We start from the raw sequence: 12,390 nt of genomic DNA, 5'->3' as shown, positions 1-12,390 counted from the left end.
CTACTGTGAGGGATGGCTGTAATTTCTTTTAATCAACCATAGAGAATTGATACCTGGATGGCAAACGCAGAATGTAACCTGGAAGTTTAGTATGTGGTATTACTGGGACAGTGTTTCTTAGTATGTTACCAAAAGGTACTACTGTGTTGCAGATAGCATCTTTAGACCAGTAAAGCCAAGATTCCAGACATTCTTGTGTTTGAAATATGTCACTTTCTAAGACTGAGGCAACATCATAGCCAAGTTCTAGCTGGGACAGATGGGTTTCACCTATTTAAAATTTTCTGTGTAATTTAAGTAGTCTGGGAATAAGAGATTTCCCTTAATTGTGTAATACAGTAACTTGTTGACAGGTTGTTGCCCTCTTCTGTAAGAGCTTCATCTCTGCCTGGAGTAAATGGAGTTTTATGTTTATATTTCTAAGTCTGTTGGGATTAGTATGTTCTGCATAGAAATATTTGAGAAATTTCATTTTGTAACAAGTAGTACTTGCCTTTTGCAGTTAAACAGAGTTTATGAAGCAGATGCTTTAGCTTTCTAGGATTAACTTGTTAAATATTTAAAAATAGATTATTAAGGGGAAATTGTGTTAAGAACTACTGGAGGGTTTCCAACTATGGCTTTTTTTTCCTTTGAACTGTTAACCTGAAAGTAAGGTTCTGTAACAAAAATGACTAATTTTTATTTCTCTTAGAGAAAAAGAGGAAGCACATCAGCTCCATCAGGAGGCTTGGGAGCGCCATCAGGCAAGAAAAGAGCTTCGCAGCAAAAACCAGAATGCACCAGACAATCGCCCTGAGGAAAACTTCTTCAGCAGACTGGATTCCAGTCTGAAGAAGAACACAGCTTTTGTTAAGAAGCTAAAAACCATTACAGAGCAACAAAGGGACTCCTTGTCCCATGACTTTAATAGCCTGAATTTAAGCAAATACATTGCAGAAGCAGTAGCTTCTATTGTGGAAGCCAAGCTGAAAATATCGGATGTGAACTGCGCTGTGCACTTGTGTTCCCTCTTTCACCAGCGTTATGCTGATTTTGCTCCTTCATTACTTCAGGCTTGGAAAAAACATTTTGAAGCAAGGAAAGAAGAGAAGACTCCCAACATCACCAAGTTAAGAACTGATTTGCGTTTCATTGCAGAATTGACAATAGTTGGGATTTTCACTGACAAGGAAGGTCTGTCTTTAATCTATGAGCAGCTTAAAAATATTATTAATGCTGATCGAGAATCCCACACTCACGTTTCTGTGGTTATCAGCTTTTGTCGGCACTGTGGAGATGACATTGCTGGTTTAGTACCAAGGAGAGTAAAAACTGTTGCAGAGAAGTTTAACTTGAGCTTTCCTCCTAGTGAAATAATTAGCCCAGAGAAACAACAGCCCTTCCAGAATTTGTTGAAGGAATACTTTACGTCTTTGACCAAACACCTGAAAAGGGACCACAGGGAGCTACAAAATATTGAAAGACAAAACAGGTGACACTTGAATGTTGCTTTTTATTTATGGAGAAAAAAATGGTTTATTTATGAAATGCCTAGATTTGTTGCAGTATTTGTAAACAAAGTCTGTTAGCAGTGTGTAGAAGATAAATGTATTCTGCAATATATCTAAAAAAAGTTCTAAATTTGCTCTGGATACTTAAAAAGCAAAAACCAAACAGACTCTTTGAATAGCTTTAAAGAAAATGGTGGTTGACCTTTAGCTTTAATTCTCTTAACTCTATTTGGTGATGCTCCCTTAGCAACTTGAGAGTAATGCTTCTTTCCCAGCTGGTACTGCCCTTTTCCAGTTGGCACAATCTGATTTCTCCCTTTCCACCCACATGTATCTAATGGAGCATATGCCACAATGGCTTTGGCTTATTTACTTTTTTTAGTGTACCAGTATGGAGGAAAAATTAGGTTAGATTAACAAGGTATCCCTTACGCTTTAATGTGGGCAAACTTTATATATTAAAATGTTGGAGGGTATAGACAATTTGATTCAAATGCTCTTAAATGTCTATATGAAATACTAACATTGAAGAGTATGAATATACATACCTTTCGAATCTGAATAATTTAATTTCTACCACAATCACATTGTTTAATAATTGTTTGCTTTTTTCTTTCAAGCATTCTGAATTGTCATTATTGGAGCCAGCCTAAATCCAACTGCTGGTCTTAAAACACATTCTTAAATCCTTTTGGAAACATTCTAGGCAGATAGAAATGAATGTGTTACTGTATGTAGACACAAGTTTCAATTAAAAGACTGAACATCAGTCCAGAGCCAAATGTATGCTTGGAATACATTAAAATTTGATGTTCCTGAACCAGGGCTTTAAACTTGGATCCATTGTGCTGATGGGTATTGTGCTGCAGTCCTATCTGGTCTCAGCTAAGTGTTGTATTTCACAGGACCATAAACTGACTTCTGAGCTACTATTATTTCTAAAAGTACCTTATTGCTTTGAAGTATGTTACTTAGTTGTTGTTTTTTAAAAGTTAACAAGTATAAACTTTTATACTTTCACAATTATAGTTAGTTCTGGGTTCATTGGTTCTGGCTGGGATTTCAATAAGTGAGTGTTACAAAGTCTGTGTGATAGGAAATAAAGTGAAAAAAATTTCAAGAGATATGAAGAATGTTAAGAACCCATGAAGAAGAAAGAACTTAAATGGTGTGGGAGAGGAAATATACTTGAATGTTTACTTGCACAACTGGATAAAAATGACTGGATAGAGCCCTGAGCAGTCTGGTCTGATGTCATCGAACCTGCTTTGAGTAGATCAGACTAAAGACCTCTTTATGTACCTTATTATTTGAACTATCCCTATGAACTTGGGTGCAAAGCTTTGTTTTGGGGAAGGAGTGTGAAGAGCTAGCATTTATCACTGGATTAAGATAATTCTATTATTTGTCTCTATCTGAACTTTAAGGTGTTTATTTTAACAGCTTAATAAATGTTGGGAAATAAGTTCTGTTAAAGAAACAAGACATCAAAAAACTTTCCTGCCTAATTTTATTTGCTTACAACATGTCTGTAACAGAGAGATGCTTGGCATTTGTGTGCTATGGAAGTGCGTGCTATGGAAGTGCAAGGCATGAGGTCAGAGACAGAAACTTGCCTACTAAGAAGTCTGTGAATACTACAGATACCTTCCTAAACTGTGAATTTGGGGAAAGTGACTGTGTGGTTGGTTGGTTGCTTTTAGGGGTATTTTGAGTTTTGTTTGCTTGTTTGTTTGTTTTAAAAAAAGCAATAATCCTGTTGGAAAAAACCAGTCCTCTGCATATTTGAAACCTGATCCATTTTGCTGATAGCAACAGCTTTTATTCCCACTGGTATTCCAGAACCAATGAAGTGAACAGGGAGCGAACTGTTGCCTCTTGTGCATCAACAGTGTCATGTGTTTAGGTTATGATATTTTGTCAGGTAAATACCTCTTGAATTTATGTGTGTCAGGAGAGTGACAGTGAAATAACTCAAGCTGTACAGATTGGTTGAGTTAATTGAGAATTAATATGCTAACATTAACAGTACTTTAATACTGTGTTACCTGCTGAATCATTTAGATAAAATTGAAGCATTATTACACACAAGGGTTTATGCAAGTAGATAATTAGGAAAACTACCTTTAGTTATGCTTTGACAGTAGAACCTGATGGTTGTTTGGTTGCACAGCTAAGGGCACAGCAAAATCTCGATTCCCAAATTCTAGTGTGAATTTTCAAAAATGAGTGTTAGATATGGAAGAACCTTCTTTTGTCTAAATTAAGGATGTTTTTAAGATCTGCTGAACTTGTGTTGTGGCACTTGGTGAAATTCTGAAGTGACATAAAGTAAGATAAGTACTGTATGTTGTACTTTTAATTGTATTTAAAAATGAATGGTGCTTCTTAAAGTTTGTTTAGTATGCTTTAGCTTGCTTGAATTTGTTAACACTTGTCTATTGGGAACTGAAACTGAGAACTGAAACTGTTGTACTGTTGTTACAACACTTTGCTTTTTTGTTTTTTAATAATAGCACAGAGCTCCAGTGCTCGTGTTTGAGGCTGCTGGCGTATTCTAAACTTAAAATGTGTACCTAATGGATAGCTGTCTCCATGGCAAGGCTATGAATTGGCACTTAACATGTTTACTGAATCCAAACTGAACTACTGCACTTTAGAAATTGTTAGTAGTTATTTCATCTGTTAATTTTTCCTGCTCTAGTTTGCAGGGGCAGGTAATACATGTTATATAGGTGTGTTTTTGTAAGAGAGTCAAGAAATAGAACTTTTGCTAGTGTTACTGCTGCTTGCCCTCTAGCAAGACATCTATGTCAAGTTTTGGTTCTGAGCAGGTGTAAGGGATTTTGCTGCTCACCCTGTGAATGTGTTGTGTACAAAGATGGCTTTTGTTTTACAATTAAACTGGAACTGAAAAAGGCCAAGATTGATATCCCTCAATTTGCATTGCTTAAACTGTTTGGGAATTTTTATGCCATAAAATGTTCTGGTCTTTTGGCAAGAATGTGGTTGTATACTTCTTGCTTAAGAAAAGCCTAATGATAATGTAATGATACAACCTGCTTTAGGAACTATGGCATTTGCACCTTATTTCAAACTTTATCTTCTGATGTTTTCATCTTGGTGCAGAGTGCTTTGTTGGTGGTTACAGCTAGTTAGTCCAATGTTACTAGCATTATTCAAGATACCATAAAACAAATTGGAAACTTGCTAGGCAAGCTCCTTCTGTCAGCTTCCCTTTGAAAGTCCATGTTTGATCTGAGTCCATTTGTATGTTTGTTGTAGTAGGTCCCCAAACAGCTCAGCTGGCCCGAAGTGTCCCTTACTGGTGAAGACTGTGCCTCATCCATATTAAGAATTGTTCATGCAGAGTGGATCATGCCACAGATGGGAAAATGCACTTCTCAGGAGCCCTAGTTGAGGACAAACTAGAACATTGCTAATAAGCAACCAGCTTATTCTTAGTTAACCCAAAATCAAGGATGACAGTCTTTCATCAGTCTTCCGTGGCAAGCTTTGTACTAGCAGAAATGACCTTGTTCTGTATATTTGGTTCAAACTACTGAAAGTTCTTGATATTTTTTGTCTAAAATCCAAGATGGCCTTAATTGTAGTTTTTTAAGAAACTTGTGTCGTACTGTTCTGCGTGTAATCCTGAAACTGTTTTATTGTGCACTTGTAAGCAGTGATTACAATCCTTCAAATGCAAGTGGATTTTGACAACAGGTTTCAATTTTAAAAATGAGAATTTAAAATAAGTATGGATAGTTTCATAAAAGAAAACAAAGAGCAAGTGAAAAAACAAATGTAACTGCTTAAAATAACTTGGTTTGGAAAATTAATGGGCTGGTTGTAACATGCAACTTTTTTTTTGAGCCTCCTGGTGATGATTGCCCATTTAATCATTTGAACAACATGGGAATGTATTGTTACAGATGCAAGCAATTTTTATCCAGCTTTCATGTAAGTTGACTGTTGTAATTTACTACAAAAGCCTTTTCATAGTGCAGGACTGTTACAGGATAATCATGGCAAAGAAATAAGTTAGCCTTTCTGTTTGGACGTTGAAGTTAAAGCTTCTGTGACTGTACTATCCTCAATGATATTGAAGTCAGTAATTCAGTGTGGTTGTTTGGAAAAAGTTAGTGTTGCTCACATTTTTGCTATTGTGGTCTAAACTAGAATTCTCACAGTTCCCTCAAAGGGAAGGTTAGCTTTGCTCAGAGGAGTTGGAGGTGGTTCAGCATAGCTCAAATACATCTTAAGAAAAAAGGTTGTCTTACTCTAACTTTGATTTTTGTAGGCGCATTCTTCACTCCAAAGGAGAACTGAGTGAAGATCGACACAAGCAATATGAGGAATTTGCAATGTCGTATCAAAAGCTGTTGGCAAATTCTCAATCTCTAGCTGATCTTTTGGATGAAAATATGCCTGACCTTCCCCAAGAGAAACCAACACCTGAGGGTAGGCCATCTTCTAAAGCAAGTAAACAGAATGCTGGACTTGGCTTGAACGTGGTGGGAAAGCTAACCAAACCCTCCTGCTGATGTGTTCTTTCCGTTGATTTCTTTTTATTTCCCCCTTAAAGATGTCATTGAATGAATAATACATGCTTTTTTATTACAGTAATTAAACGTAACATGTAACGATAACTATTGTATATGCTGTGTAGTTACAGTAAGTTCAGTAATACTTCTTTAGATTTGTTTCAGGTAATATAGGAATAAATGGAAATTAAAAATGTTTTTAACCTAATCCTTTCCATTTAATAGAATGCATTTTTTTAATATTTAAATAACTGTTTATGTTGGAGTTTCAAAATCTGATATTGTTAAAAAATGGGTTTGCAATATATTTTGGGTCATGATGTTATGAGCAGGAACATATTGTTAAGCCAGATAAGTCACTAGATGGCTCTCTGACCTCCTGTGGAGAAGTACAGCATTTAACTGGCAGAGCTATTCAATGCCTTAATCTCAAATTTTAGATTTAGAGATGTTGTTGAAATCATGAGTGTACTTTTTGTCTGAAGTGATCTTGAGGTTAAAGCTTTATTTCTTGAATCTCTCTAAATTCAAAATTATTCTTTTTAAACCTGTATTCTTAAAATACAGTGGGGTACAGTTCATCATACTCAAAGCGATTACTTTTTACACTAACATGGTTAAAGTCTGTTATAGCTTTCCTTTCTAATACCACATAACATGCTGCTTGGTTTTACTTGTTTTGACTTTCACTCTCATACTGTCTGTGTTTTCTATCAATGTCAAATTTACAATTTTAAGATAACTTACTGATATATCTACTATTAAGATTGGGTTGTTAAAAGCACTTTAAAGTATACGTTGCAATATTTAAGTGAAAACAGTGGTAGTAATAAATAGGTTAACATGTCTCTAAAAGTATTTTTTTAAAGGTGCTTCCCTTTAGAAGATCAGAAGTTTGTGTAACTTTCTTATGGTTTCACTGTTTTTGCAGAACATGGACCTGGTATTGATATTTTCACACCAGGAAAGCCTGGAGAATATGACCTGGAGGGGGGTATCTGGGAAGATGAAGATGCTAGAAACTTCTATGAGAATCTCATCGACTTAAAGGCTTTTGTGCCAGCAATTTTGTTTAAAGATAATGAAAAATGTTCCCAGAACAAGGATTCCAGCAAAGATGAATCAAGAGGTAGAATGCTTAGATGAGTGGTTTTTTAACATACCTTGTCCAACAGATAAGCAAATTTGATGGAAGTAGTGAGTCTCTAATGAAATAATTTCTGGTGATCAGGACAGTATACCAGGTTGGATGAATTTTTAGGGAAGGAACTATGTGGGGTAGGGATTATATCTGGGTATGGTATTTAAGGAAGAAAAAAAAGTAAATGCCTTTTAATATTGATATAATTTTAAATTTAAAATAATTGCAGTTTAACCAATATGAGTAAATACTAACTTTTCTGTGAGAAACCTAGAAGTTTACCTTCTTTGAAACGTGTTAGTGTTCATTCTGTTTTTTCCACTAAATTTTTAATGGTAGCTAAATGTCTCGCTATAAAATTCCAGTAGATTAAGAGGCCTGGATGGTTCCTCACTTCTGATGCAGCTCTAGGTTCACAACCAGGCATTGGTAGACTTTAGCTTTAATGGGATAAAAATGACATTCACCATCACTGGCTCAAAGTGTAACCGAAGATGCATGTTTGGATAAGAACAGTGTTTTGGTATTGAGGAAATGCCAGCAAAGACACAGGCTACATGATTTTCTAATGCACATGCAGTAGGTCAGTGTTGAGCATTAAAGGAATTTCAACTTTATAGCTCATGGCCTTCTTTCTGATTTCTAAATTCTGAAATTTCCCTGTGAGGACAATTAGGTGTTGGAGCAGCTTGCCTAGGGAGGCTGGAATCTCTGTCTTAAGAGATTTTTCAAGACAAATGGAAAAAATCCCTGAGAAGTCTGGTGTGAATACAGTGCTCATGCACTTTGAGCAGAAGGTTGAACTAGAGACCTCACCAAGGTCCATTCCAGACTAATTTTGTCTGTGATTCTAAACAGTTTGCCTGTTCTGCAAGTCTGCTGTTTCTGTATGACATGTGCACTCTTTAGAAGTTGTGTCACATTTTTGTTTGAAAAATTTAAATATTTTAATAAGGTTATTTGCCTTGAAAATTATTTCTGTTATGAAGCATAGCCTGCAAATGAGGCTTGAAGGAGGCCTGAAAGAATAGCAAAATGTTGTAGATGGTAATCTCTTGGAAGAATGCTCTATGCTGGACCAGTGTTGTTGTCCAAGAAAAATTTTAGCTATTCCTTTCTGAATCTTAATCTAGAGTTTCATAGATTATTTGTTTTCAAGGAAAATATTATTTTTATTTGGCCTTCTACATAGCACATTATTTCTTCAGTATCTTCCTCCTATTCTGCTTTTTGTTTTGTTTTGTTGTTTTGGTTTTTTTTATTCTTGGTCTGTGTAAAACACTTTCTGTTTACCTTGCTTTGTCAGTTTTGTTATCAGGTGAGCTATGAAGAATATGCAGTGCAAACATTAAATTAGAAATTATATCTTTGAATCTGGCTCTTTTTTGAATAATGTTTGTGATATTCATTTACTGGGGTTTTGGAGGATACTGTTTCTCTATCTGACCTTCCCAATATGCAGGTTTTTTTGCTTGCAATTTCCATGTGATGGCCTGGCAGTCCATTTTAAGCACTTTTGGACTTAGATTGCTGCATTTCTGAGTATCTTGTTCCATTTGAATGTATGTATGTCATCCAATGAAGACGTACCAGGTGTAGTTCAGAACAAAGCACTGGAATCTGTTGGCAATCGTTAACAGACCCCAGTGTAGGTAAATGTTTGGGGGTTTCAGGCATATGGGTAAAGCTATATGAAGGATAATAAACCACTGAGACCTAACAGATGAGATAGTATAGCCTCAAGAAGTGGATATTCTTAGCCCCATTTCCTTTTAACAAGACTAAGACACTAAAGAGACATAGGTTTAGCAACATGAGTCTTTCAGTATTCTAATCATGACTGCATATATTTAATAATTTAAAACTTCTGCTTAACTTTTGTATAGATTCAAAAGATGCCAAAGATAATAAGGAAGCACCTGGGAGTGAGGATTTGGAGTTGGAGCTGGAGAACCTGGATATTAATGATGATCCCCTGGAGTTAGACTGTGGAGATGAGGCAGAAGATCTTACAAAAAAGCTTCTTGATGAGCAAGGTAAAAAGAATTGGGTTTAGGAATTCTTTGTTGTTTCCTGATTGCTTTTTTGAGCTTGATAGGTTTTAGTCAGTAGGCAGAGTGACTTCAGGGAGATCTATTTATTTATGAAACTAGTAGCTAGAAACTGTTAGGATTATGGTAAAAAATGCATTTTTAACAAGACATTGATACAAGTGAAAAGTATTATATGGAGTTTTACATAGTGAAAGTTACAGATTCCTTCATATAGCTTCTAAAAATAATCAAATGTGAAGGCAGTTGTCTGAAAAGTGACTAGAAAGAAGCATATAGACTGCAATGCATTATTTTCTCACCAAATGTCCTTAGGGTACTAATAATATATTTTCTGTTTTTTAACTTGTCTTGAAATCTAAGATTCAGCTCTGCCTTTCTGTCTCAATCATTAAAGAGTTTTCTTTTGATGTTATGGCTTTACATAGTAGGATTTAAGAATTCTAACCTCTAATTATGCATAAAGGACAGCAAATGGCACCTGTGAAAATCTAGCTGTGTTAGTTTTACTAGGGGAGACAGCAGCAAAATGTTTCTTAAGAATTTTTCTTATGAATTACAAGTTTTTCTTTCAGTGGTACTGAATAGTGGGAAAAGCAACATCAGGTGTTAAGAGCCAAATTCATAGAGGAGCAAGTGAGATGTTTTCTTTGAGCCCTGTTTGTTAAGACACATCAGTTTTGCTGCTTTGGATTTCCAGTGTAGATTCTTTTCTTTAATTTCTGAAGGAGGAAACTTGTTCTGTGTCTAGAAGGTGGGGGGAAAAAAAAATCACATCTAGAGTCCACTGGCTGGAGATTCTGTGGCTTAAAAGTGAAAATCCTACCTGATCTAGTGAATTTATAATCTAATCATCTTTTTGCTTGAAACTGCAATGGGCTTTAAAAGCTAAGAAGTTAAAGTCAAATCTTCAAGCTGTGGAGTTCATATCAAAGCAAAGAAGTTCGGGCCCTGGCAAAGACTGTGTATTGGTGTTTAAAGCATGGGTTCATATAACCAAACTGGTGCATGCATCTCCAGGTTTGGGTGTTGAGTAGCTTGAACAACTCCTCAGAGTGCCAGTCTCTTTCAGCTGACAACAGGGATGGGTCAGGGCATATGGATCTTTAAATTGGACTAAAGTTAGCTAAGCTGAAATTAATACTGGGACTATGATGGTCTGTGACACCTCACAAATTCAAAGAAATTAGACAGCTCTAGATTCAGACTGGTTCACACTCCTTCTGAAAAGCTGTCAGGATAATTCTATGTAATATTTCCTTAGGTTTGTCCTTTCTTTACCCAGACAGGTTGGAAAAAGCCATACCCTCTTTGGAATAGATTTTCCCTTCCATTTATATTTTTCTTTGAGTACTCATCAGCTCATTAAGCTGGTTAAGATGTTAAGTTTTAATTGCAGGATGTTCACTGTTAATGAGTTGTTACCTCCGGTCAGAGATCCCAAACAAAACAGTGAAGAGCTTGGTTTCAGCTCTCTATAAGGGAGGTACACGTAGACATTCTTTTGAAATCAAAAGGAAAAAGAGCAGTTCATTCTGGACTGGTCATAGCCTGCTAGATAGGTCAAATATAATTTATCAATAGATACCTAAAGGAACATGGATATTTCCTTCTTGTCTTTTTTTGAAGGGTTCCTTAACTTGATAGGAGGATGAAGATTATTCCAAATATAAAGACAAAACAAAGTAACATGAGAGTGTGAGATCCTCTAGAAGTGAGGAAGGAATAACAGGAGATGAGATCAGGAGTGGAAGATGTAGTCTTTGTAAGGTTCTAGCTCACTGGAAGGCAATGCCAGTTTGAGTATGTACAGTAGCACAGAAGGGATTGATGATTGTACTTTTGATTGTAAGGGAAAGGTGATAATATAAAATATTAACCATCAATACTAGTTTCTGGTTTTAAACTAGCTATTGACTGAGCATTAAACATTCTCCCATCTGAAAGGTTAATCTAAAATGTGTCGGAAGGGGGTTTATTTTTTTCTCTTTAAATAGCCAGCCCTTAAAGAAAGCCTTTTACTTTCTACCTTGTGAAGGTAATGTCATTTGGCTCACAGTGTAGGCTTTTTCATAGTGGAGAACTATTACTTCATGATTGTCTTTGCTCGTTAGTTTATGTGAAACGTAAAAACTTAGTGTATTTGCAAATTCTGTACCTTTGTCAAATTTCTTTGATGCTGACAAGTAGCTTCATAAATTAATGATGGAAATTAAAATAGATATGATAGCCAAATCCTTGTTCTGCTAGAAAACTAGGCTATAAATTAGCAGCACGTGTTACTTTACTTGAAACCTATAGAGAAACACAATGATGGTTTTTTTGGTGTGTGTAATTCTGAATGCCCCTAGTTGGTAGCACCAGATATACAGAATTAACAAAATTCTGAATTTAGGTGTTGCTTCAAGTTCTGTGATATGTTTCCATCTAGTGAATGGGTAGATTTTTTCAGCCTTTCTCTTCAGTAAAATTCACTTAGGTTTGAAATTAGGAAAATTAGGTGTCCTTCAGCTGCAAAATACAGGTTTAACTTTTCTTCTTATATACTGAATTTTTGTGCATCTGTACTTTTGGTAAGTTAGTAGTAATACTTTGTGCAAAGCCAGCAAAGAATGAAACCCGCTGTATTATGATACTATTACAAACATAAAACAGAGTATTCCTAGGCTGAGATGGGCCTTTAGTATAAAAAGGGAGGATGCCATGAGGTATAGCAGGGTCTTAGATCGTAAGAATCATAGAATGGTTTGGGTTGGAAGGGACCTTTAAAGCTCATCTAGCCCAGCTCGCCTCCAGTGAGCAGGGACATATTTAACTAGATCAGGTTGCTCAGAGTCCTGTCCAGCCTGAGGTCCAAGATGAAGAAAAGTAGCTTTAGTTATTGTGATAATCTGGGGATGTGGATTTCATTGGCAGGGGGAATAAGTAAATTACAGAGGGGAAAATAGGATAAATAGGGTAGACAGTCCAGTCAGACAGTGGGTACTGCATATCTTTTGTTACTTCTGCATCTCCTTCTGTCACTTCAGCCTTTTCTCTCCAAATACAAGGGAGACAAGACAGTTCTGCAAAGTGTGTGTTTTTAAAGCAGGTCTGCCTTGGTGTAGCATCCTTCACAGCATTGCAGTGCCTGTTTCTGCACTTTTTCCCTAAATGTT

At 36.0% G+C, this 12,390-nt stretch overlaps 2 protein-coding genes across 5 annotated transcripts in view; both read left to right on the top strand.

Moving 5' to 3' along the window:
• The window catches only part of NUDT5 (nudix hydrolase 5), a 134,069-nt gene that overhangs the window by 70,191 nt on the left and 51,488 nt on the right, over positions 1–12,390 (top strand). The gene's annotated exons all lie outside the window — the stretch shown is intronic.
• Positions 1–12,390, top strand: part of UPF2 (UPF2 regulator of nonsense mediated mRNA decay) — a 67,016-nt gene that overhangs the window by 6,388 nt on the left and 48,238 nt on the right. For all 4 annotated transcript variants that reach the window (XM_075024682.1, XM_075024679.1, XM_075024680.1 and 1 more), the window contains exons 3-6: positions 695–1,474; positions 5,797–5,957; positions 6,972–7,169; positions 9,068–9,217. In XM_075024682.1, coding sequence (XP_074880783.1) covers positions 695–1,474; positions 5,797–5,957; positions 6,972–7,169; positions 9,068–9,217 — 1,289 coding nt within the window. The remainder of the gene's footprint in view (positions 1–694; positions 1,475–5,796; positions 5,958–6,971; positions 7,170–9,067; positions 9,218–12,390) is intronic.

Source organism: Buteo buteo, chromosome 4 (assembly GCF_964188355.1).
Source record: "Buteo buteo chromosome 4, bButBut1.hap1.1, whole genome shotgun sequence".
Lineage (NCBI taxonomy): Eukaryota > Metazoa > Chordata > Aves > Accipitriformes > Accipitridae > Buteo > Buteo buteo.
Note: the sequence above shows the minus strand (reverse complement) of the source record. Positions and strands in the feature narration are given on the sequence as shown.